The following is a 25,145-nucleotide window of genomic DNA, read 5'->3' on the forward strand; positions in this document are numbered from 1 at the left end:
TTGGCTGAAGCTGGTGGGTATCAAGAGAAGTGTACACATGTACACATGATTCACTTTTTGTTGAATCACTGGATTGTTATATTATCTGTGCAATCAGAAAAGCTTCTCAAATGTTTGAATAGAAATACTGAACCATTTTGCAGTTGGTAGCTTTTCGTTGGTTTGCAACAAGTACCAGATTCAACCTGTGAGAAAGCTCTAGTAGGCATATTCCTTAACAGGAGCTTGAAATGTTTTGTCAGCTTGGAAAGGATTGCAATCTGCCGTTCTTCTAATCAAATTAAATATATCTTAAATACTTCAGAGACGTTCCTTCCAGCTACACTTTTCATGGTGACCATTTACCTGTACTTTGGAATGGAGTGCTCTGTGTGTGGTGTCAGTTTGGATCACGTTGTTCCCTTCTAGGAAGCAGCTCCCAAGCACCTGCTCTTGCTCAGACTGTTCCTGAAGTCCCTTCTGAGTAGCACCATGGTGAGCTTTCTCCCCAGGTGTCCTTAACCTGGCAGTGCTTCCACAGTTAGTCTTGAAGCAGTGATCATAGCAACGTGCAACTAGCAATGTGGTCCTGTGTTTGCTGGCCTGGTCCTTCAGCGCGAAGCTGGCAGGTCTTGTGCTCTCAAGTTCCTTCATGTTATATCTTCTGCTTCTGCACAGAGCGTGGGCCTTCAGTGTTAGGCTGTGCCAGCTCCTGTGTTGGGCTGCGGGACAGATCTGTTGCACTGTGGTACATCTCGAGAAAATATTTGTAAAAAAAATTTTAACTAAAAGCTTAATGTGTCTTTGGGCTGGCAGAGAGGATCCAGGGTTCCAGGGGGAGGGGTCTCCAATTTAGTCTTCCCAGGTGCCTCTGAGGATGCTGAGGAGTGGTGATGCTGAGTAGGTGGCTGTGTGCAGGACAGTCTGCCCAGGCACAGCCGGGGAGCCTGCCTGGCGGGGTGAGGGGCTGTGTGTGACGAGGCCTGCGGGGCAGACAAGCACCTTGAAGGCACAGGCATTAGAAATGAGTTAGGAATTGGTCTACATACTAAGTGGTGTCGGTGCTTGAGAGGGGGCTTGCTGTGGCCGGGACGGGTGCGGAATAGGGCTAGCTTGGCTGGGGAACAGGGCATCTTCCCTGAAGCAGATCTTTAAGAGGCTACTGGTGGCTTCTGTCACTTGGTTGCCAGTTTCCAAAGTGTAATACATCTAGTTACAAACATGAATGCTTATGTTAAACAGTAATGTGTGGAGATGTACAATTTTCTTAAAAAGAGGGAGAAGGCATAGTTAATAATCATTTTAGCAGCTTATACTGTGTGTATTTGAGACTGGAGAAGGAGTGAGAAGCATGAGTGCTGTGCTTCTTGCCTTTTTATTAAATAAAGGGCTAAAGCCAGCAGGCTTGTTGCTTGTGCTAGTAGCTGTTTTTGTGGTGTTGATACAATAGTAATAGAGTCAGAATATGGTGCTGTCAGCCAAAAGGAACAGCCACTTAATAGATAAGCAGTATATATCAGAACCCTGCATTCAGGCCAGCTGAGTGTCCCTGTAATGATCTTAACCAAGAAAAGGCGACTCAGGTTACATGCTGGTTGAGGCATTTCACTGTTTTTGGAAAGACTAACAGCTAAGTGTTACAGTTAATGGTTAATTCCATTACTGTTTCCATACAAGGTGTCTGGCTAAGTGCATTGTCTGCCACAGAAGATTATCCCTATTGAAGTTAACAAGGAAAATCTATTAACAGAGGAGTTTTTCCCAGAGCAACGTTTTGAAGAAAATGCAAAAGTAACGTCAAAATAGTTGACAAACAACACTCTTCTATAATACATAGTTTCTCTATGTAAATTACGATTTTACTGTAGCAAAATGTCTGTCTGGTCAAGTTGGCTTTCTTCTGGAGCTGCAAGCAAAGTGTTCATGGAGGCTTTTCAGTGCCAGCACAGCAATCTGACAGTGAGCTGAGAGTGAAGAGAACACATTGTGTGTTCAATTAACTGTCCATGATGACTGTTTAGATGTTTGCCTAGGGCTCTTCTGCATCAGACCGGACATCCTGAGCAGAATAATTTTATTGCAGTGTCTACAGGCCCTCTCAGTATTAGTGCCAGGTTGGTATTGTTCAGTGGTTTTAACTGACTTTTCTGGAGCGGACGTTGTCTGCTATTAATTTAAAGAACATTATTTTTCTAGAAATCTGTATTTAAGCTTGTGGTTGTAAGGTGTCAGACATCTGTTTCTCCATTAGAAGCTGGAAAATGTTCAGTGTGTTGCAGGACAAAATGCATACAAGTCTGGAAACTAATTTTTTAAGTGGTTGTTCCAGCTAAGGTGGTGTACAGTTTAGTAAAACATTAGAACCTGCAGTTTGTCTTGTTTATTTAGAGGGGAGAGTGATGCCTCTTAATTGTACTTTCAGTAAGGAGATTCTGATTTTCTTCTGCAGTTAAAAAGACACGATTAGTCTATCTGTTCTGATTTTCATTGTAGATATTAACTAATGGTGGATGTAAAGTTGGCTGTTTCCACATTTGCGGAGTGAGTCTCCAATTTCATTATTTTCATATCTCCTTAGCACTTTGAGAACTATTTTTACAATGTGTGAAGTAGAGATATTTCTTGGAAATAGCTGAATGATAGCATCCAAATATCTTCCTTGTTTATATGCTGCTATTCATTTCTCTGACAAGCAGAGCTTCTAGTGCTGACACTAGTTGGAAAATTGCATCAGCTTAGGAAGACTCATAGCTGTTAAGATCTGAAGGCAAAACAAAGTCCTAACCTCACTATGTTAAGCATATAATATTACTGTTACTCCATTATCTATCCTGATAACTTATACGTAGAATCATAAATCATTAAGGTTGGAAAAGACCTCTAAGATCATTAAGTCCAACCATCAGCCCAACACCCTCCAGCCTCCTAAACCATGTCCTGAAGTGCCACATCTACATGGTTTTTTTTCACACCTCCAAGGATGGTAACTCCCCCACCTCTCTGGGCAGCCTGTGCCAATGCCTGACAACCCTTTCAGCAAAGAAATTTTTCCTCATATCCAATCTAAACCTCCCCTGGCACGGCTTGAGGCTGTTTCCTCTTGCCCTATCACTCGTTTCTTGGGACACCAACCCCCCCTCACTCCAGCCCCTCTCAGGCAGCTGCAGAGAGCGAGAAGGGCTCCCCTCAGCCCCCTCTTCTCCAGGCTAAACCCCCCCAGCCGCCCCCCAGCACACTTGTGCTCCAGACCCTGCCCCAGCCCCGCTGCCCTTCTCTGGACACGCTCCAGCCCCTCAAGGGCCTTCTTGTCCCTTGAGGGGCCCAAACCTGAGCCCAGCACTCGAGGTGGGGCCTCCCCAGGGCCGAGCACAGGGGCCCCATCCCTGCCCGGCTCCTGCTGGCCACACCAGTGCTGACACAAGCCCGGGGGCTGGTGGCCTCCTTGGCCACCCGGGCACTGCTGGCTCATGCTCAGCCAGCAAACATGAACTATACTGTGCTTTTCACTTTTTGAATTAAAGATTTCAATTGAAAGATACATTAAAAGATTGATAGATGGTTAATTTTTGTCACTTGTTAGATATGTTTCTGTTCTGAAACTAATTGTAACTTCTGCCTTAAAACTGTTTCATGACAGTTTCTGGCCATAGGTTACCTGAAGTAATTTTATGAAGTAAACTTTTAACATATATTTCTGAGTTCAAAGTACTCTGAAGTCTTTGTTGCATTGACCCATTTTTAAGTAGGTATAATAGCTCAAACAAACTTTTACAGTAGTTTTGTAAGGAAACAATTTGTCCAAAACTGCTCTTAAAGTAGTGTCCTTTGGTCTGCAAGTGTGAGCTGCGGTCATCTTCCAGTCATTTTTGATTCTCACAATATCTTTCATCATGATCATCATGACTCCCTAGTCATCAGCACCGCAAAAGGTAGATCCTCAACTCAGCTTTAAAAAACATTTTTGCACTTTAAAGCAAGCCATTGTCTATTATGTTGCTTGCACCTTGTCCTCTTCCCTCCACCACCCTGGGATGGGGGTAATGGTAGAATATAGAAAAGAACACTATTTCTGGCTTGTTATATAACCAGTTTTGGCTGGTGTACTGCCTTCTGTAGCTGAGTTGGTAGTGGTGAGCTTTTAAGAATGGCTCTGAAGGAAGATAACTTAGCTGATATTTGGGTCATGTCCCATACCTAAGTGGAGCTGCAAAATGCTGCAAAGAGTTTAAGGGGTAACTACCACCTGGGTCATAAAGGCAAAGGGGTAGATCTGGAGTGAGCAAGGATTTATATCCCTAAGTTGTTAAATCTGTCATCATTGGTCTTAACTGTGGGGCTTTAAAAATAGATGTGGAGTTGTGAAAGTGATGTGAGTGGTTAGAAAGATGGCATTCCCATGTAGTCTGGAGAGCAGGATCATGAGTTTAGAGAAGAGAAAGTGGATTTAGACAATACATAAAGGAGGGATTGGTTCAAGTCCTGGTTTGATGTGGTGTGATTTGGAAATGCCTGATCTTTGGTGGTTTGAGGGGGTAAATGATTAGAAAATTGTTGTTAGTGCTGTGGGCATGACTGGTTGGTGTAGGATGGTGGCAGAGAGAGAACTGTTGAGGGAGTAACTTGTGTAGGGAGAGGCAACATGATCTCCTTTTCCAAGCTCTCTTAGCATCATTAGCACAGCTGCCAAGAGGTTTTGTTAGGGAGACCTAACTGAACTGTGCTGTAAGTCAACAGTATGCTTAAGGAGTTAAAATTAATGCTTACAAGTTCATAACTGAATACATTGCACTCTGCTGTGCTTAGAAGAACAGTCATAAATTTATTATTAATCTTTCCATTGATCTTTGCCTTAGTATTTAAGAGACAGGAGCAGATTTCTGCCAAGTTCTCCCTAGAGCTGTACTTAGAAGGAATGTTTCCTCTAGAGAAGAGAGGGTCAAAGAGGCACCAATCATCACAGAAATAAAACATTACAGCAAAAGGAAGAGAATGAAGTGTTCTTCACCAGCTCCAAAGAGCTTGAGCAAGAACTTAGATCAGGATTTATGAAGCTAGGAGATTAGAAAACGCTTTGGATAGACATGACTGAAAACTGAGAAGAATTTTAAGAGCTTGCCGTTTCCCTTGGATGTGCTTTTTTTTTTTTGAGAACAGCTGTACAAGCTTCTGTCTTGGAGCAGTTTTGGTTTGACAAATCCTTGAGGCCTTTGTTGGTTTTCTCTTCCATGACTTAAACCACATACTAGTCACAAAATTCTGAAACTTGCAGTAGTATTTGATCCATTTAATATATTGATTTTTTAAATTTTATGTATTGACCTGGGCAAGAAATTCTCATCTTGGCATCAGATTTTTTCTGCATGAAAGTGGTAATTGGCAATAATAGTTATTTTTGGTTTGTTTCTTTTCTGAGTCTTGGAGCACATATTCCAGTGTTGCTTAGGATAAAAATCAGATTTATGCCTGAATTATTTCACTCTTTAAAACACTTGCCACGTGTTACAAGAATTAGTAAAATATGATGCATGTTTACATAGCCTACTTTGAAATGTTCTACACTGTATCGATATGAATTGCAAAAAAATTTATTTCTACTTTTAAGTGTATAGCACAAGCATGCATTGAAAGTTCTTGCCTATTCTTGCATTATTAGCAATTTTATCATCTATAGCTGGAAGTCAGTGTGAATTGCTGGTAAGGCTCTGGTTTTTTTCCTTTGAATTTCTCCAATTGCTTACTGAACCCAAGCATGTGAGTTGCTACCAGCGCGTGATCCTCTGACATGGGGTTCATCAGGATAGCCTTTTTGTCTCTAGTTTTGTGGGTTTTTTTGAATCTGTAATCGCTGAGTTTAACTTGATGCCTTCCAGCTCTTGCTCTGTGGGAGTCGCTGCATCGCCATCCTATATGCCATTCATGATTTTGTAGTTAAATTCCTGCTCCTTTTCCCTCTAATTTTTCTGTATTATGGCCAAAAAATAAGGTGTTTAGCTATTTTTATGTGGAAGCACTTCCACACCCTCTTTCGTTTTGCTTCTTATGGACATTGAATCTTAGTCATCTTCAGCCCCAGAGCCTGTCTGCCTACGGTTTCCTAATCACTCCCTGTTGCCTCCAGACCCTGGTGGTGGGTAGCTCATTCTGAGGCTCATTGTTGAAGAGGACAGTCTCCCCCACCCCCATTTCCTAGTACCATTCTGGTTTTATCTTTCAGCATTTTCCCCACTGTGGTTTTTAGGCTCCCGTCCTGTTTCCCGCACCCCATCCTCAGGTTCTTCAAAGGCCGTGTGAGTAATGGCAGGGCTGTCTCCATCACATGTTCAGCAGCTGAACTGGGGCTGAGGTCTGTTTGGTCCTATGGCAGTACTCTCTTCTGCAGCGGTCTGGCTCTCCAGACCATGGAAGGGGTGGGAAGTCTTTCAGCTAGGAAGCCAAGCAAAGCTGGTTATGGCACTGGCTCTCTCCTGGTCACCAAGACAAAAGCTTGCAGATCCTGATAACTAGTGACAAGGCGATAGAGGTTTAAATCATAAAACTGTTTTGCATCTTTCCTGAAAACTAGAAACCTGAGTGGATCAGCGAGGCCCAAGTTGCCTCCGTTGCAGAGGGAGAGCCGCTGCTGTACGCGTGGCCCTGCTGTCTCTCATCAGTGCAGGTGAACTGGGCCCGTGGGTGGCCAGAGGAGGTTTGGCAGGAACGAAGAGGTGTGGGGGAGAGGTTTGTGTTGTAACATATGTGGGGAGGATTTGGGGTAGTAGAGTGAGGGGGCCAGAGGACACATGCAATGTAAGCCATGAGGAAAATCAGATCTTCGGTGCTGCTGCTTGTATAATTGCTTTGTGGTTAGCCTGATGCCGGTAACTTGTGACTTAATTCTTGTGATTTTTTTTTTTTTTATGGCTGTCTCCTCTTGAAGGGGAAGAAGACAGTTTGAATGATATTTGGAACACTGAATTTTGAAAGTGAGGCCTAGCATAAAAAAGAGTCTAGGCATAATGGGTACAGAATGTCAAGTGGGGGACTGAGGTGTTTACCCCTTGTTTTTATGAATAACATACATGTGTTGTAAGTGCTGTGGCATGTTCCAGATAGCCTTTTCATGCTGTTCTGAGCCAAAGAGGTAAGAATAGCAGTGTGCTAGACTAGGTTTAATTTTTGGCAACAAACAAAACGTTTCTTTAACTCTTTTCTCTTGTTCTGTGTGGTTTTAAGTTAGTGTTTGGGTCTGTGTTAGTAGCAGCTTCATATTAAAACCAGAAAATTCTGAAAATACAAACCCCCAGCATCTCTAGCTTTACCTGATGTAATATTATCCCTGTTAAATATATTCTATTTTGAGCCTTAATGTTAGGAAGTTCTTGCAAGATTTGAAACTTGAGTAACTTCACTGAACTGAACTGAATCCACTGAGAAAATTGCATGTATGGCTGTCTTTTAATAATTGCTTCTGTTTGAGGACAGGCCAAGTCATAGCTGAAGAACTTTGGGCCCTTAAGATTTAAAAGCTGTGGTTTATTTGGGAGGTTGCTGGTTTTGCATGGACCTGGGCAATGATGAGCGTTTTTAGTCTTCATTCTACTGAACGCTTTCGGAGAGCAAGCCAAGGTGGTGTGCTTCTTAGTGACATCTTGCCTAATGGAGGTACTTCCCCATAAGACACCAGGAGGCTTGGCCCACAGATTATAGCTGGGAGAGGGTCCTTGGCCTGCATATTATCCATGGACTATAATTTAGTCCTTTATCACAATACAGTTGTTCAGGGTCAAAGCCTTTAACTTTTTTATTCATTAGATGTGCAGAATATGGTAATGCTTAATTTTGTTCTACCAGTGGGGACCCGCAGCACTAAATGATCTAAATAAATGTAAAGAGTCTGAGGCAGAAGTTCAGGAAATACCAAGTCCCACTAGCGTGCACTAGCTCTCCTACCACCCTCTCCTTGAAAGGGGTATGCAAACTTCTTAATTTACAAAATAAAACCTTGGTGTTGCCTTTCAGATAATTCACAGTGACATAAATATGAAAGGATTGTGTCTTGTGAGAATGTTATAATAAAGAATTTGTGGAGAATTTTATAATCGACCCACCTTCCTCAACTGTGGTCTGAAGAAGCAGTGAAGGGCAATTTACAGTGACTGTTTATTTAATTCTTACGTCTGAGTCTGGGGGTAAAGGCAATTAGCTGCCTTGAGAGAAGGAGGAGTTAAACCCCAACAACCCCATGGCCAGCAAAAATGCTCTTTTCCTGGGGACACTGACATTTTTAGCTAACTGAACAAAACGGTGCATTTGCTCCAACTGGTGGTTTTTGTGGGGAGGAGAAGCTAATTCAGTCAGCAGGTTCAATTACCTGGTTTGTGCGTATTTTACTCTGTCTCAGCAGCAAGCAATTCCTTCTGCTATGCTGTGAAAACTGTGGAATTTAAAAAGGGATTAGCAGATCCTCTCGCTAGGACGACTGCTCTCATGTTGCAGCCTTGCACTGAAGGGACGTTGTCTTTTTTGCTCCCAGTCCCCTGCAGAGCAAAAAGGTTTGTCGGATTCAGGCGAACACTCCCAGGGAGAGGTTGAGCCCCCCCACCATGGTCTGAGTCACAAAGAATCAGCTGGTGAGCGCGACTCTGAGCACCCTGCTCCCGCTGTTGCCTCAGTCAGTGCTACCCTGAGTCCCGCTTCTGAAGCCCAGCTTGCTCCTATTCAACAAGAACTGGCAGGGGTAAGTGTGAACCTACCAAGTACTTGTGCTGCTGAGGGGACTAAAGGAAACAGCCCCTTCTACTAGGAGGAATCTGTTACTGTTAACTTCAGGTAGTGCAGCTCGCTATGTGTCTGGTTCTTTGATCTCAAGTGCTAGTCCCCCCCTAAGCTGTCGTTTCAATTAGTAGAAATGAAATTTGTTTGGGGCTCCCTAGTGGGTGTAATTACAGAAGACACATCAAATATTAATTTTAAAATTTAGGGTGTAAACTGTGTGTTTGCTAAGGATAAGAGCCCTTCTGAGTGAGAAAGTGGGTATATATGAGGGATTTACTTCAAGCAGTTAGAGGAGGATTGTTTATTTCCTCCGAGCCATAATGCTGCAGCTTGACAAAGAGAGCAGCTAATGCTCTGTTTCCGCTGGTTGGAAACAGGAGCTTGTCATGCCAACCTGTAATGTACTTAACAGATTAAAAGCAGCAAGAATTTTGAATTCAGGTACTTGGGGGGGGGGGGGGGGGGGGAAATCAGTATCTTGAAGTAGGAAAAGCTGTCAGTGCTGTTAATTTAAGATTTTTCTACTGATGATGCAGCAAAACATTTGGAAAGATTAGACGACTTAATGACTGCTACCATACAGTCTTTCAGAGCAATTTTACATGTAATCTTTCTGGTTGGTGGATTGTGCTCTCGGTGCAGGTGAGTGTTACTGCTCATTGTGACCACACACACTGGGCGTGTACTCTCTGATAGATCTTTGCCTGTTAAGGCCGCTCCACACAGTACCTTTTCTCGCTCTTGTATTTTTTTTTCCCTCTTTTCAAGAATGGGCCATTTCAAGTAAACGCAGTGCTGGATGGATTGCCATGCAAGGTGCAAACAGCTGTAGGTTAAGTGCCTTTTGGTGTCCAGACTGTCAGGTGTTGCTTGATGACCTGCTACAGAAAATTTTCTAGTTCAATTTTTTTTGAAGGTTAAAGTTTTCAAGGGTTAATATTTTTAAATATAGCTGGTAAATGTAGTCAGACTTCTGTGTCAGTTTTCTACCATTTGAAATTGCCAGTGTTACTGGTTAATTCAGCTCTCTTGGCCAGTTCCAGACTTTCAGGAAAACTGCAGCAGGTAGTTGTTATCTTAGACTTGTTCTTAAAGAGCAGAAAATCTTACCCCAGTTAATCCAGGTCTGAAAGAAATTTAAGAACCAAAAATGTGGTTGGGGAATGTATGCAGGAATTCTTGGCTGTACACAACAGGTATCTATGCATCCTTGAACTTTACTCCATTCACTTAAATTTATGGCATAGTGCAGTGCCCAGCATAGGCACATAACTGGCCTCCGTATGCACTGGCAAGCATTCTCCAAATTATCCCAGTTTCTTAGAGTAAAACTGTCTCTTACGTTGAAATATACAGAAGTTTGATGCATCTTGAGTGCTTGTACTGGTTTTGCTGGAGCAGAACATTTCGTGTAATCCTCCCAGGACATTGGGAGGATAGATGAATTAAGTCTGAACTCTGAAGAAGAGACACTGCATATTTCTTGTTTACTTGGTATTGTTTGTACGCGCGGGCAGATATTTTTGCTAAGACATTAACATGGTATGGCCAGAGCTGCGGCCTCTTGCAGAGCTGATTGTGATGCCTTCACTTTGAGCTGGGTAACCCAAGCCAGCCCAGAGCAGCATGTAGCCATGCCAGCAGGACTCCATTGTTTAGGAGGTTCTGGAACAGCTTCTAAGCAACAGCCACAGCAATTCAATAATGCTTGTAAATGTGCAGAGTGTCTGGACTGCAAACTTGCTGTACCAGGCTCTGAAGTCCGTTTATATATGACTTTTTGCATCTTAAATGTATTTTTCAAAGAGAAACACTGTAAGTGTACTCTTATTAGAGATTTCACCTAATTAGGTTGTCCTTTTTTTGCTTTACCTGAATTCTCCCATGCCTTCCCTGTTTCTCCTCATTATTGTGAATAAACACAAACTGACAAATCTGTCAAAACTAACTTCTCTGTTAGTTTGTTGTAACTGTATAAGGAAGTAATGGGTGTAAAGAAGCAGTGTTTGCACTTTGGTATGGGATGGTTAATTACTTTAATTTGCACTTTTGAAAAGTGGTTGGTAACCTTTAAAAAGGTAATTTGGTTAATTAGAAATGAGTTAGAATTGAGGGAGCCTCTAGTTAGAAATAATTGTAACATTTCTGTAGCTGGATTTCTAAAAGTAAGGGGAGGACGGACTAAGTGAAAGGTGGCTTCTGCTCTTAAACGAGGAGTACATGTGGGTTGGATTTTGATGTTACTGGTTTAAGTGTCTCTTCAGCTTCTAACTTCAAAGAACTGAATGGAGAGAAGTTGAGTCACTTTAATGGCTCCCTGTAGGATGAGATGCTCCTGGCTTTCACTTCTGTTGTGTAGTATACTTGCGTAAAACATCGACTGCTGTATAGTACAGATTGAGGAGCCTGGAAAGAGAGGCCCCAAATGGAAAGGCTGGCCTGCTGGTTATGATCACTAATTGTAATCTGATGTTTTTCCAGTCTGTCAGGTAAACTGTCATGCATATATTCCCCCTATTTTTGTCTGGTGTCTCCAGCTTCTTCAGAATAAGCACCACTGGTAAGCAACTTCTGGCTGGCAGTGGTAACTTACTTTATAGTGTGGCTTCATTAGAAAATGAAGCTTACACTAATACACTGTACTGGGGTACCCTCACCCCCTTTGAAGGTGCCATCCACCTTCAGCTCTGTCAGGTTTGGCCAAAGGTGCTGAGGGGTGTGGAGATCTTGGCTCTAGATTTCCCTATGGGTCGAGGCAGGGTAGGGAAGAGAGAAAACATCTCACTGCCTCAAGCATTTGACTTCTCACTGCAGGTTATTCCACGATGTTTGTCATCTAGGTAGGATCTGTGGGAAATCAGGCTTCATTAGATCACATGCATACAGCTTTATTTCCATGAAAGCCTTTCTTCTAATGATGAAGGATTTAGGAATATTTGTGAATATCCGTAAGAGCAAATTGGTCATTGATGAAAGCATTATAGTGAGAAAACTTGGCATTTATCCAAGGTTGAGGAGACCTGACAGGTGAATGCCCAAGGAGTGGGGAGTGAATATGGACAGCAAGTTTTTTAATAAAAGTGAGGAAACAGAGTGGTTTGTGTCTTTTACTGGATGCCAGGTATAACAAAATTACAAAACAGTTCCCAGTAGTGTAGTGCAGTGGAGTAACTCATGCATATTCTCATTCATCTGAAAACAGAAATTTGAACCTGAATATCTTAAATGCTCAGGTGGGAGTTTCGGTTCTGAGGTAAAAATAAATGAGGTTCTTTGGCCTGTCTGTGCTTGGGGATCAAACTAAGGGATCATGACTTTTTTCTTCCCTGCCATTTAAATTCCTGAGACTATGGAAGATGTAAATCTGTTGTTGCATTTTTCTGGTAGGAGTTATTTGCAAGGTCTGTTCCAGCTTCCCCAAGCAGTAATTGACAGTGTGAGCAGTGTGTGAATGGGTAAGGATGGGAGGTAGCAACCCAAATGATCAAGGTATTATCTAAATGTAGAAAAAAAATTTGAGAGAAAAGGAGGTCCTTTTTCACGTGCAGTACATACTTTGGCTAGGGCTGGCAATGTCGGTATCTGCTGTAACGCTTGTCACGTGGCTCTTGCGTAGCTTTAATCTTCTAAAACTCTTGGCCTGGGAAGCATGGAAATAATTCAGAGAGAGCAGATACTTAGCTCTGCTTTGCCATCAGTAGCTTACAGATTTGGTTTTGGATATTGATGCTTCTTGCCCACTAAATGTAGTGACTAGTGTACTTGTGCTTACATCAGTTAATGAAATGACAATGATGTGGTAATTTTGAAGCTTGTGCTATACAGGTTTGGTTTCTTTTTGTCTGTGTAACTGAATATAGTACATGTTAGTAACAGCTTAAGAAGTTTAAGTTCAGGGAGAAATCACTTGTTGATTTTTAAGGATTTTGCACATAGAGATCTGCAGTGTTCCATTCATGCAATTTTTTAACCAAATAGTTTCCTTTTGCTTTCGGGATTTTTACTAAAAAATCATCATCTAGTAGTGTAGAGTACATGACCAATTATGTAGGAAGAGCATGGATCATCAAACACAGTATTAATGCAGCTGGGCTGATAGGTATGTGTGTGGTGGTGCTGTGTTCCAGATCTGTCAATAGCTTTTCATTTCCCTGTGCTAAAGGTTTCAAAAGTACTTGACAAGGAAGCTAGAGAAGTAGCTATCCTTTTCTATTAATGTAAAGCAAATGAGAAAACCCCTTTAACTTAATCGCACAGACAAAGCGCAGCGTAAATGGGTTTTTGTTAGCACTAAGTGAAATACTCATAGTACAGCAGTATCTAGATTCCGAATACACGCAGTGCTAAATAGAAAGTTTTGTACTTTCTGGTATTCTTATATCCAAGGTACGTCTCTCAGAGGATAGTCCTGTGCAGCCTTACCAGTCCTGTTGTGTGTTGCCCGATCCTGTGTGTCTGCCTGTTCCCCATGCCAAAGTAGGAGTAGTTGCAGCGGGGAAGGGGACTGCGGTGGGCTGGTCCATGAGCTGCTGCTCCTCCCCAAGTCAGCCAAGCTCTGAAGAGAGATAGTGAAGGCGAGGGGTCATCTGTGTGTGCTGGGGCTAGAGTGGAAGGAAGGGATAGTGTTGGAGTAAGGAGAAGGTTCAGTATGTCAGGAGGTTTTGTAATGAGATGGAGGTGTTGATGCTGCCCCGGTCACTGTGCATAGTGAAAGGAATCCATCGTGGGATTATGTTTTGCGGGAACATGGGAAATTATATTAGCTGAGGAATTGGCAGAGCAAGTAGAGGAGAGAAACACCTAGAAATCCTCAGAAAAGATTTGAAAATTTGTTCAAAGCCTTTTGAATGTTGTGATGGTTGGTAGCCTGTGATGCTTCCCAGTTTGTTCCTGGTGCTGTGGAAGATGGTAGGAGACTGTCCATTAGTAATTCCTATCCGAATATCATAGTACTCATAGGTTTATAGAATGTGCCTTGAAAGACATTCCTCCAATGCTGTCCTCTTGTTGAAGGAACTGATGTCAGTTACAGTAATGAGGAAAAGTGATTTGGAGTGAATTCCCAAATAATGGGTATGTTCATTATGAGCTTGGAACTTCTATGACATTTTAAAAATAAAACCATATTTGAAAATTGCCATTTTCAGATTTTTAATATATAGAAAACTGTAATAACGGTTGCATAGTCTCTAAGGATGTAAGTGCTTGGATATGAATTTTTAGGAATATTACTTGTAAATGAATTGACTTAATCTTACTTAATAATATTTGGGTGAAACTCAATATGCCTACATGTAAGTCATAAAAATAATGCTTTGCGTTGAGTGTATATTATTGACAGTCAAGAAAATCTCCAAACTGATGATTAAAGTGTTTGGATGTATCTGAAGAGCTTGAGATACTCAGTATATGATTTTTTTTTAATCACTGTCATCTGATTTCAGAGATCAGCAGATGGATCAAGTCCAGAAGATGGAGATGGTAAGAGATTTGACTGTAAAATTAAAAAGCATTAACTTTTGTGTCTCCAGGATTTTGTGCATCTTTGCTAACTGCTTTTTTCTACAGAATCTGATCGAGAGGATGGGAGCTACTGTCCACCTGTAAAGCGTGAGAGAACTTCATCCTTAACTCAGTTTCCTCCTTCTCAGTCAGGTAAGTGTTACAATATCTGTAAGGTGGTGGTGGCTTTCTGTCGTGGTTCAGCCTCAGTTGGCAACTAAACACCACTCAGCTGCTTGCTCACTCCCCCCACCCCTGTGGGATGTGGGAGAGAATCGAAAGAGCAAAAAAAACTTACGGGTTGAAATAAGAACAGTTTAATAATTACAATTAAAATAATAGTTATAATAATTATGATAATAATAAAATTATATAATAAAATGGAAAAGGAGGAAAAAAAGGGGAACAATCCAGAAACACAGATGACACAACCGCTCACCACCCGCCGACCGATGCTGCCTGTCCCTGAGCTGCGATTGCTGCCTCCATCCCCTGGCCAGCTCCCCCCAGTTAACATACTGGGCGTAACATTACATGATATGGAATATCTCTCTGGCCAGTTTGAACCCGCTCTCTTGGCTCTGCCCCCTCGCCTCCCAGCTTCTTGTGCACCCGGCAGAGCCTGGGAAACTGGAAAAGTCCTTGAGAAGTGCAAGCACTGCCCAGCAACAACCAAAACATCTGTGTGTTATCTCAGCCTTGTTTTCATGCTAAGTCCAAAGCACAGCGCTGTGCCCGCTGCAGTGAAGAAAATTAACTCTATCCCAGCTAAAACCATGACAGTTTCCTTCTTAAAATTTTTTTCTAGTCATGTCCACAGTCTTATTACTGTCTGCTGTGTCTTGGTTTAAGACCACAGCCATGACATACTCTGACTCTTTCTATGGTCTGTGTTAGCAAATTCAGTGAAGCCCAAAGGAGTTGATAGATATATATTTTTTAAAAAATATATAAACTTACAGATATAAAATATCTGTAGTTTGAGCTTTTAATCTTCTGCTGTTAAATTGAAGAATTTACTAGAAATCTTTATTTGTTGTGATTGCTTCTTGACAAATCTCTGTAAATGCTACCTCTTTCTTGGTTACTCTGCTGCCAGGCAAACCTTCCAAGTCTCAGGTCATGCTTAAGTTGTTTTAATCCTCCCCTTTGCTCCCTTTCCTTTTGAAGTAGAGAGGATTCAGTGTGTTTCAGCAGTGTTCTCACCTGGCAAATGCAAGAGAGAATGTTTGCGTGTACAGTCAGGGCAGCAAAATCACCGGGGAGGCTACGGGTAAATTCTTGCAATGGTTGTGTCTGATGTTTGTGAGCACCCACAGGATCGGCCTCTAAAATTTATGCCTTTTCCCTTCACAGACAACAGGAAGCTTTTAGCTTTGGTCTAGAAGTATTTCAGTTAAGATGTGTCAGTGCTTGGGGCTGGTTTGGGGACTTTGCTACTTTGTTTCTCTGAAGGGTAGGGAAATTTGCTTATATGAAAACTACATCATGTTTAAGCTTAAGGCAGGCCATAATAAAAAGAGAAAATGGAATTAAAGGCAAGGAGCAAATATGAAAACAAAAATCTAAAACTTAAATACAAAAGGCAAGTGCTGCATCTTTTGATATATCAGTGTTCAGAGATGCTTCCTTTCTCTTTTCAATGTGCTTAATCTTCTTCCACAGCCTCATAAAAGCTAAAAGAGCTGCTAAATATTGTTAGACTTTACCTCATGAAAGACGATCCATTGGAGACAAAATCCCTAACCTACTATTGTTGCCTTGTGATTTTTTGATGCATCCTGCTCTGATTGTTGTATTTTGTAATCTGCCTTGTATGTGATTCTTTGTACAACACCAAAAGTACTTGTACTTGGACTGCTGAGCAGGGCCTCAACCAAACTCTTTGTTACTCGCTTCTCCAGGTCCCAGCAAAGGGTGGAAAAAAACACTGTGAAAACTAAGGGGATTTTATGGACAATGACCTGTTTACTTCTGTGGCTGTAATTCTGTTTTAGTTCTGAAGAAAGAAAAACCTAAAGTAAACAAATGAAATAAGTAGAAAAATGGTGTTCAGTTTGCAGCCTTGGTATGTCTGGGAATGGCGTTTATAATCAAGGACAACACACACAACTTCTCTTTATTTTCCTTTTTCCTTACTGCAGTAACAAAGAACAACGTCTTTATGCCATCAAGCTTCTGTGAACCCTCTGCGGGCAATTCTGACTCAGAACCAGGTGAGCTTCCTCATTTTTCTGCTGTTCCTCAGCAAACTGCTGTCAGGCTGTCACAGTCCAAAGTGCTCTGATACTTCAGAAGACCCTGTCTGGGAGAATGGAAATGGTGATGTCCCTGACCTCACAGCTGTTCTCTTGCTCCCTTTGTTGCTCGATTTCATGTCCACTGTAGGTAGTTAAAATAACAAATACCAAAATTCTTAAATGCTTTGGGATTGGTGGTGCAAGACTACAACATGACTCTGTTCACACTTATTAATCTCAAGATAAAACTTAACAGAAATTTTCACTTATCTACTTTGTATACTAGTCTTTTTGGTACTGAAAATCAAATTAGCTATAATCTATGGTCATGATGATGTTCAACCATGCCCTGTGAACCCTGTGACAGTACCGGTTATTGTGTTAATCACCATTGCTCTGTGGTTTGGCTGGGTTGGTATTGCTGTATAGTACACTGCTATGCCTAAAACGCATGAGAATAGTGAAGTACAGCAAGACGGTAAGGTGCTGAGTTGTCTTATTCTGAGCACTGCCATTATGCCCCTAAAAAGAAACATTTTATATTATACCTTGCAAGTTCTTAGGAACTCGTTTTGTAGGATTTATGAGTATTACTTTTTTGAGATTTTGATGTTTTATCTAAAAACTTTAACTGTAGTAAGTACAAGCAAAGGAATTTCTTTACCTTTGTATGATAAAAGCATAAGGTAAAATCTAACGGAATTACATGAAACTAATATTAGGCAATGAGCTTTAACTTAATTTATGATAATTAGCAGTTGGGTGCTTGTTAGCAGCTGTTGTGTTCAGTCATATTTTTGTCCTTTCTTTAGATTGATTCTCCCTTAAAACCTCAAAGAATGAACTCTCTTTCTCTTGTGAAAATGGTGTTTCACATTTCTCCTGCAAAACAATTTCAAATTTTTTTTCTTGCAACAGTTTGTGTTTCTGCCTTTTTTATGTTTGCTGCCATGATCACTGAAAATTCAGACTTCTTTTGGAAGGGAATTTGTTCTTTGGGAATCTCTGTATGACTCTGGGTTGTTACAATGGGGAAAGCATGAGGAATTTTGACTGACTGAAGGTATGTAGTATGTTACAGCTACATCCTTGTAATTTTCTATTTTCCTTCTAGAGGAAAAGAGCAGTGGATTCCGGCTGAAGCCACCAATACTTATCCATGGTCAGGCACCTAGTGCAGGTGAGTTCAATGGCTTCTGCAGCTGTACAAAGAAACCAGTTCAAGCATTTTATTTATTTAGGAGTTTCCTCAACTGCTGTTGTAACTGGAAGGTGACAATACCTGTGTTTATGCAGGTAAAAAAAAGCTTGTATTCTCCAGTGTGGTTATGCCCGCATGCACTGTAAAGTGCATAGGCACATCCACATTTTGGCTTGGGTCGGTCATGCATTTCTGAAATGTGTCTCCCAGTTGTCTCTGCTTAGCATGCTTTGATCCAGTTCTTAAGAGTAGTCCTGGGCTCCTTGAACTCAGTTGCTTTGGTAGCAAACTGGCGCAAAAGGGGTGCTCCAAGAGTGTGCTGAACAAGCTCCAGCCATCAATGGACATGCAGTAGGGCACCAGGCTAGAGCAAAGTCTGAAACGTTGCTCAATCCCCACTTCTTCCTCTCCCTGGCTCTTGACAATAGTGTTGGTGTCGGGCCCCTGATCCTGCCTCTTCTGCTGTACAGTTGGGCTGTATGGTTTGCCTCAGTTTCCTGTTTGCTCACGTAGACGTAGCCAGTGTGGGAAAGACATCAATATTACAGCTCCTCGAGAGAGAGAGAGAGAGAGAAAAAGGTTATTTGTTATATATAAATGGAAGTTGTTTATTTTGTTTGCAGGGAGAGTAGTAAAGTTAAAAAAGAACAAGGTTTCCTGAGCTGACATATGAATGTTTGAACTTAAGATAGTTATATTTTGGGTGTCATCCTGTCCTTTGAATATGGGTGGCCTGAAATGGAACTACTTGTAGAATATTCAGCTGAGTTGCTACAAGTAACTTCTGTTGTGGTATTTTATTGGAACAAGGCTTCATCTTTGTTTTGTTCAATGAAGAAAACTGAACCTTCTGGGTTTGCTATAACCTTCTAGAGTTGATGTTAAGATTTTTTTAAATTAGGTTGTTTAAGCTCAGTTGGCTTTTTGAATCAGAGTGGAATGAGAGGGTTGTAGTGCTTTGTTTCTTACTGTAGCAAACCAGAGGCCAGGTCAATTCCAAAAGCCAAAAGGCTGTTAAAAGAAACAACACGTTAAGATTATTACGCTACCAATGCATGCAACTCTAAGAACAGAAAAAAACCCAAATTGCTTACCAGTATCCAGAAATTACCTCCTTGGAGGGAGAAAAGACTTGGAATGTGTAGCTGACTAATACGTCAGTGAATAAATAGGTTTGCTTCTGTACTGTTCATTTCCCTTACATTTTCTTTCATTTCTGAGTCATTGTCATAAGCTCTCCTATGGTTTCCTGGATAAGGCAGAGAATATATTTTAAAGTGTCATTTAGAGGTTGGAAGTAGTCTTCTCTATTTGGGACTAATTCGGTTCTGAGGTTGGGTGAGGAATGGGGAAAAAAGGGGTAGCAGCTTGTCATGGTTCAGCCTCAGTTGGCAACTAAACACCACGCAGCCCCTCGCTCACTCACCCCACCCCTGTGGGATGTGGGAGAGAATCGAAAGAGCAAAAGCACAAAAAAAACCTTACAGGTTGAGATAAGAACAGTTTAATAATTACGATAAAAATAATAGTTATAATTTTATTATTATCATAATAATTATTATATAATAAAATGGAAAAGGAGGAAAAAAAGGGGAACAATCCAGAAACACAGATGACACAACCGCTCACCACCCACCGACCAATGCTGCCTGTCCCTGAGCCACGATTGCTGCCTCCCTCCCCTGGCCAGCTCCCCCCAGTTAACATACTGGGCGTAACATTACATGATATGGAATATCTCTCTGGCCAGTTTGAACCCGCTCTCTTGGCTCTGCCCCCTCGCCTCCCAGCTTCTTGTGCACCTGGCAGAGCCTGGGAAGCTGGAAAAGTCCTTGAGAAGTGCAAGCACTGCCCAGCAACAACCAAAACATCTGTGTGTTATCTCAACCTTGTTTTCATGCTAAGTCCAAAGCACAGCGCTGTGCCCGCTGCAGTGAAGAAAATTAACTCTATCCCAGCTAAAACCATGGCAAAGCTTTTTATATGTCTGAGTTTCCATTGTATGTTCTGTTGGAAGCCATTAGAGAAGATCAGATGAAGTTGAATTTTTCAACTTTAAAGTTTTATAGCTCTTTAAAAAACTTTGTACTTGCAGGTCTCCCTAGCCAGAAACCGAAGGAGCAGCAGCGAAGTGTGCTACGTCCAGCAGTATTACAAGCACCACAGCCAAAAGCTTTTTCACAGATGGGTAAATAATGCTTTTCCTTTCTAGAATGCTGAAGAGGGAGAACAAAAATACAAAATCTGTTTAGTGTACCAGTTTGTTTTTACGCAGTATCTGTCTTTGTTTTGCTAGGTTTCTTCTTTCAGAAAAGACACTTAATGTTTAAGATGTTTATCTGTGTTATGTAGGGGAGAACACAGCTGAACCTTCTGTTACTGTATAGGATGACTGTCTGACATTGCCAGGCCTCTAACTTCGGTGTAGTCCATGCTTGGTTTTTGGAATAATAATAATAATTTTATGGGTGACAGCATTGCCCATGGTGTAATGAGCTACTGCTGATCAGTTGAACAGCAGTGGTAGCCTTCAGCTGGCCGCACCATGTTGTAAACTGCCTGAATTGCTAGGAAGCGATTCTAGGCTTGGGGACCATTTTGGAGTTGGGACTTTGAGATACACTTAATTTTTAGTTTGGTCATCTGTATTATCCTTATTGTATTACATTGGAATTTGATATAGCCAATAGAAATAGGCATGACTGAAAACTGGAAGTGAAAGCAAAAATAAAAGCTGTTCAAGGTGTCCATGTCTCCTAAACTCCTATGTTTCCCCAGCCCAGCGCCTTTTGTTTGGAAGGTCAGTTGAACTTGAAACAGAAGTTACTTCAGTTAATGCTGAATCTGGCATAGAACCAAAGGTTTCTAGCTTGATTTCTCGGCATGCCTGTTGGCACAGATTGGGCTCTACAGAGGACTTAATGTTGGGGTACAAATTTTCAGTGGGAGTCCAGTATGTAAGTAGCAAGATCAGTCCAAAGAGGAGCCCTGCTGGCTGTGAACAGCTTTAGATTGAAGCAGGGTGGTTGCTTGAAGTTGTACATGTTGAAGTCCCTGCAGTGTTTCTGTAGATGAAGTGACTTTTTGCTGCCTTGGTCTTCTGTGTTTGGAACTTTGATTCTGCTAAGAATTGCCGAATTGTAGTCCTCATGCTCTTGCAAAATACTATGGGAATTCTGTAGTTTACATTGCAATGTTTCATGGACTTACACAAGGAAACAGAACACAATTTGCTATAGAAAACTTCCTACTTCTAAGACAATCTAAATACCTAGAAAACTTAGTTCATTTTCTCATTCCTTATTGCAGTTCTCAGCAGTGGCACCAATGGTGTAAATATCCCTCCAGATTCTGCTGCCACATCAGAATCGCTAAGTAACGCAACACCGAAAAGTTCTGGCTCTGAAGACAAGGTGAGTTGAAGGATTGGAAGGACACTCAAGGTGACAGACTTAAACTCTGTTCAGGGAACAGTATTTCTGTTTTGTAATGTGAGTGCAACTTTACGCTGTGTAAAGTTGTATCATACACTAAAAGTGACAAAAAAGAAAACAAAAAAAAAAAACCAAAAAAAATCACCAACCTGATGTTGTGATTTTGGGTTTTGTTTTGGTTTTGGTTTGTGTTTGTTTTTGTGGCAGGTGTAGTACGCTTTAGGTGTAGTAGTAGATTTTATGCTGTCCTAATAGTACGCTACACTTGTCTTTACTAACTCAAGAACTGTAACAAGGATTTACTGAATCCACCATTTAGGATGGTTATTTATACCTATTTCTAGTCTTGCTGTAAAATCTAACTGCTGCTCAAATGATCCCACTCCTACCATAGACATTGGATTCCACATTGGGTGTCTTGCTTACTGGACTGATAGTCAGAATACTGCTTTTTCATCTGATTAGATTCCATGAAGAAACACATCTTCCTCCTGCAGGTTCATCCCTTACTGTGTGTGCAGGGAGTGGGTCAGGAGAGTAGGGAATTGTTTCCTATGACGGGGGAGAAGCTGTCTCCTCCAGTGGCTGTTGCCAGGTCTGACTGGTGATCCTGTCAGGCCAGAGACGAAGAAGCATTTACTGAATTCCAATTCCTGTCTGAAAAGGCTTCAGTTTTGAGCTGGGCAAACTGAGCAGTTTGTTGCATGTGTTCAGTCTTCCTCCTGAGACTGCCTGGCAGAAAGCGATCCCCTGCCCGTGGATGATGGCTTTACTGGGGGTGTCCCGATTTCCAGCAGTTGAATGTGGAATAATGTTGGGAAATGTGAGGATGGAAAACATACAGGCAACTGAAGTGAATGAGTAACACAAAGAAGCTTGGATATAGGAGCTGATAGTGGGTGAAAACCCAGAGGCAGCAAATATATTCCCTACAGGAAGTGGTGGAGGGGGGAGTGCAGGTAATGAGGGGCTGAAAAGCTTCAGCTAGAGGAAGAGGCATCTAAGTGCATTACAAGTTGTTTATTCAGTATCTTGAAAGGAAAGTAATGAAATAGTTCCTTCCCAGTTCTGTGCAAAGTGTCCAGTCCTTTCCTTCCTGCAGGTATTGAGCTAACTGCTGGTGTCTTACAATCTGCTGACTGAGAGCATGAGGAGGATGTTTGGGGAATTAGAGGGTGTGCGGAATTTGGGGTGTGGTTTTTTAGGTTTAGGGGGTTTTTGGTAGCTTCATTAGACAGTGGGTTGCCTTTTGATGTCATGTTGAGTGTAGAAGTGTAGTATTGTTAACAATGCAAGAGTATGTAACAGTTTACTTGAAATTCAAGTCTGTTTTGAAATCTGAATATCTAAGCAGAAAGACTTCTAGTGTGAATGGCTTTTTAAGGTTTAGTGAAAGACTACTGCCAGAATTAAGTAGCAGTAAGTAAATTCATTGCATGGATCAGTATGAAGTCTTTGTGAGACATGCTTGTTACCTCAGTGTTTGTCATTAGGGAGACCCTCTATACATTTTTAGCGCCTAAAAATCCTCTTGACTTTTTTAATCCAAGTCCAGAAATACTGACCTGGGAGGAATTTTTCTGATAAAAGAAAGCTCTTCAATCTAGATGTTAAGGATTGCTGAAAGGTAAATATTAAATAGTATAAAGCTTCATAAGTGAGCATTTGCAATTTTAGTGAGGAGTGTGGTGGGCTAGAATCATAGATATTCTTCATAGTCTTGGCATTTGTAGTCAGGATGGACCATCTGCCTGAAGCTTTCTAGTGCAGCTACAAGTAACTGGAGTTCACACAGTAGTTGTGTTAAATGTTGGAGTCTCTCTGCAGAATATTAGATTGCTTGATTAGAGTGAATGGTTACTTCTAGAATTAAGTTTCATGTTAGTAACTATGTACAGATCTGTGGCATAGATTTGATGTACCACAGAGAGAAAGCTTCCTTGTGAGGGCAGGTATGTGGTGTTTTGCAGTTGTGTATGAGCCTGGTCTGCCCTTGTTAGAGCAGATGTGAGTCATGGTCTTTTTACTGGCAGAAAAGATTTTTTTCTTTGAGGTCTCTGTCTTGTGCTTATGCAAGGTAGGAGAGTGAGAATGTTCTCTATCTGGTAGTTGTCCTACTCTGAGCATCTCTGTGGTGACCTGCACCTATTTGGGCTAGGCCTTCTCACTGTCCTGACAATCCCCAAGATACTGCAGGAGCCCTAAGCAATGTAGTCCTTACACGGGAACAAGCTACAGCCTTCTATTCAACCTCCTTTGGCTGATGGGAGAGACTGGTGGCTGGACGCCATCAGATATGCAGGGAAACTTGACAGGCAGCTGTTCAAGCCTACCATGCAGGCCCTGGCCTTTTTGGGAGATAGTGATGGCTTTCCAGGAGGAGGACCTATTAAGGAGATCCTAGGCTAATGATTTTTCCTTTGTTCAACAGAATGCTACTTTTCCCTCTCTACACTGTGCAGTGGTGGAGGACTACTCCTAGCAGGCAACACTGGTCCACTTTTTGACTACCAGCAAGAAAAACGGTGTCTTTGAAATGCCAGAATTAGAATCTGAAGGCAGATGATACAGCTAGGTTATGCAAAGGTTATGTCCCTTAAACATAAGATGGGATTTGCAGAATTCCTTTGGACCCAATCCAGGGTTGTTTTCCCACTTTCTTTCCCCTGTGCAATATGTGTAGAAGGTGCCATGGCTGGCAGCCCATCTGAAGCACCTGTAGGCAGTAGCACCCTGCATGAGAAACTAAGAGGAAGAATTGGAGATCTATGTGCAGTGTCAGTTCTGTGACCTCACTGGGGTCGCGGTTACAGGAGGTTCACGTGGACAACTGAAGTACTGCATTGCATACATATGGGCTTTTTAGGAAGTAAAGAAGGAAAGACGAGAAGGGGGTGGGTTCTGCTATGCTTGAAGAAGCTGCTTGAATCTAGAGGCTTTGGTTTGGGAAAGGTGCTGATTTGGTCAGGGCTTTATAGGTTAAGATCAGAGGGGAAGCCAGCAAGGGGGTGATTAAGGTGAACCTTCACTAGAGTTGGACTGATCAAGAGCAGAAAGAAGCTGAAGCCCTTGAAAAACTAGAAGCTTCGCAATTGGAGACCTTGGTTCTAAAGGGGACTTCAGGTACCTTGGCACCTGAAACGGCAACATTCCTGGTAGGGATACTACCGGCGATTTTAGGGATAAGTTGAGGACAAATCTTTCTTTTGATGCAGGTGCTGGCTAAGTTGACTAGTGAGGTACTCAGGTGGACCTGGTATTCACAGCAAAGAACTGCTTAGAGAAGTACAGTGGTTGAGAGTAGCTATGAGATGGAGTTGGAGATTCTGAGGGAAGTGGGGAAGATAAGTAGCAGAATAAAGACCCAGACTTCAGGGGAGAAAACTTCAGCTTGTTCATGGAGCTTGTTGGTAAGGATCCTGAAGGACAGAAGGGCTCAGGAGATCTTGTTACCCCCATGGACAAACCACCTCAGAGAATGTTTATCCCAGTGTGTAGGAAGTTGTGCAGGTGTGGTAGGAGGCCAGTGTGGATGAACTGGGAGCTCCCTAAATCCAGAAAGGGAGTGTGCATAAGTTGGAAAGAAGACAAGGTACCCAAGAGGTATACAAAAGGGTTGCCTGGATGTGGGGGGGGAGAACTGGGAAAGCCAAAGCTTAGCTGGAGTTGGAAATGACTGGGGATGAAGGGGCTGTAAGAAGGGCTTCCGCTGATGCGTTAGCAGTAAGGGCAAGATGAAGGAAAAATGTAGGTCTGCTGCCAAATGCTGGAGAGAACCTAGTGATGAAGGACACGAAAAAAAAAATCTGAGGGAGTTAGTGTTTTTGCCTTGGTTTTTACTAGAGAGGTCTGCTGTCAGGTCTTCCACGTCCCTTTTCCTAGGGGAAGTTTGGGGCAGTGACTTATCACAGTAAATTTGCTGAAGGACCATATGATACAGTTTGACATACACAAGTCCATGGACCAGACAGGATGCGTCCATGGGTGCTGAGGGAGCTGGCTGGTGTTACTGTGAGACCACTGCCTATCATAAAA

At 42.0% G+C, this 25,145-nt stretch overlaps 1 protein-coding gene across 4 annotated transcripts in view; it reads left to right on the forward strand.

Annotated features, from left to right (window-relative positions):
• The window catches only part of LOC104051692 (ran-binding protein 3-like), a 52,930-nt gene that overhangs the window by 11,247 nt on the left and 16,538 nt on the right, over positions 1-25,145 (forward strand). For 3 of the 4 annotated variants that reach the window (XM_064469885.1, XM_064469884.1, XM_064469883.1), the window contains exons 3-9: positions 8,492-8,695; positions 14,178-14,214; positions 14,302-14,388; positions 16,380-16,451; positions 17,590-17,655; positions 19,772-19,864; positions 20,986-21,089. In XM_064469885.1, coding sequence (XP_064325955.1) covers positions 8,492-8,695; positions 14,178-14,214; positions 14,302-14,388; positions 16,380-16,451; positions 17,590-17,655; positions 19,772-19,864; positions 20,986-21,089 — 663 coding nt within the window. The remainder of the gene's footprint in view (positions 1-8,491; positions 8,696-14,177; positions 14,215-14,301; positions 14,389-16,379; positions 16,452-17,589; positions 17,656-19,771; positions 19,865-20,985; positions 21,090-25,145) is intronic. The other variant, XM_064469886.1, reaches the window with a different exon arrangement.

Source organism: Phalacrocorax carbo, chromosome 19 (assembly GCF_963921805.1).
Source record: "Phalacrocorax carbo chromosome 19, bPhaCar2.1, whole genome shotgun sequence".
NCBI classification, from domain to species: domain Eukaryota; kingdom Metazoa; phylum Chordata; class Aves; order Suliformes; family Phalacrocoracidae; genus Phalacrocorax; species Phalacrocorax carbo.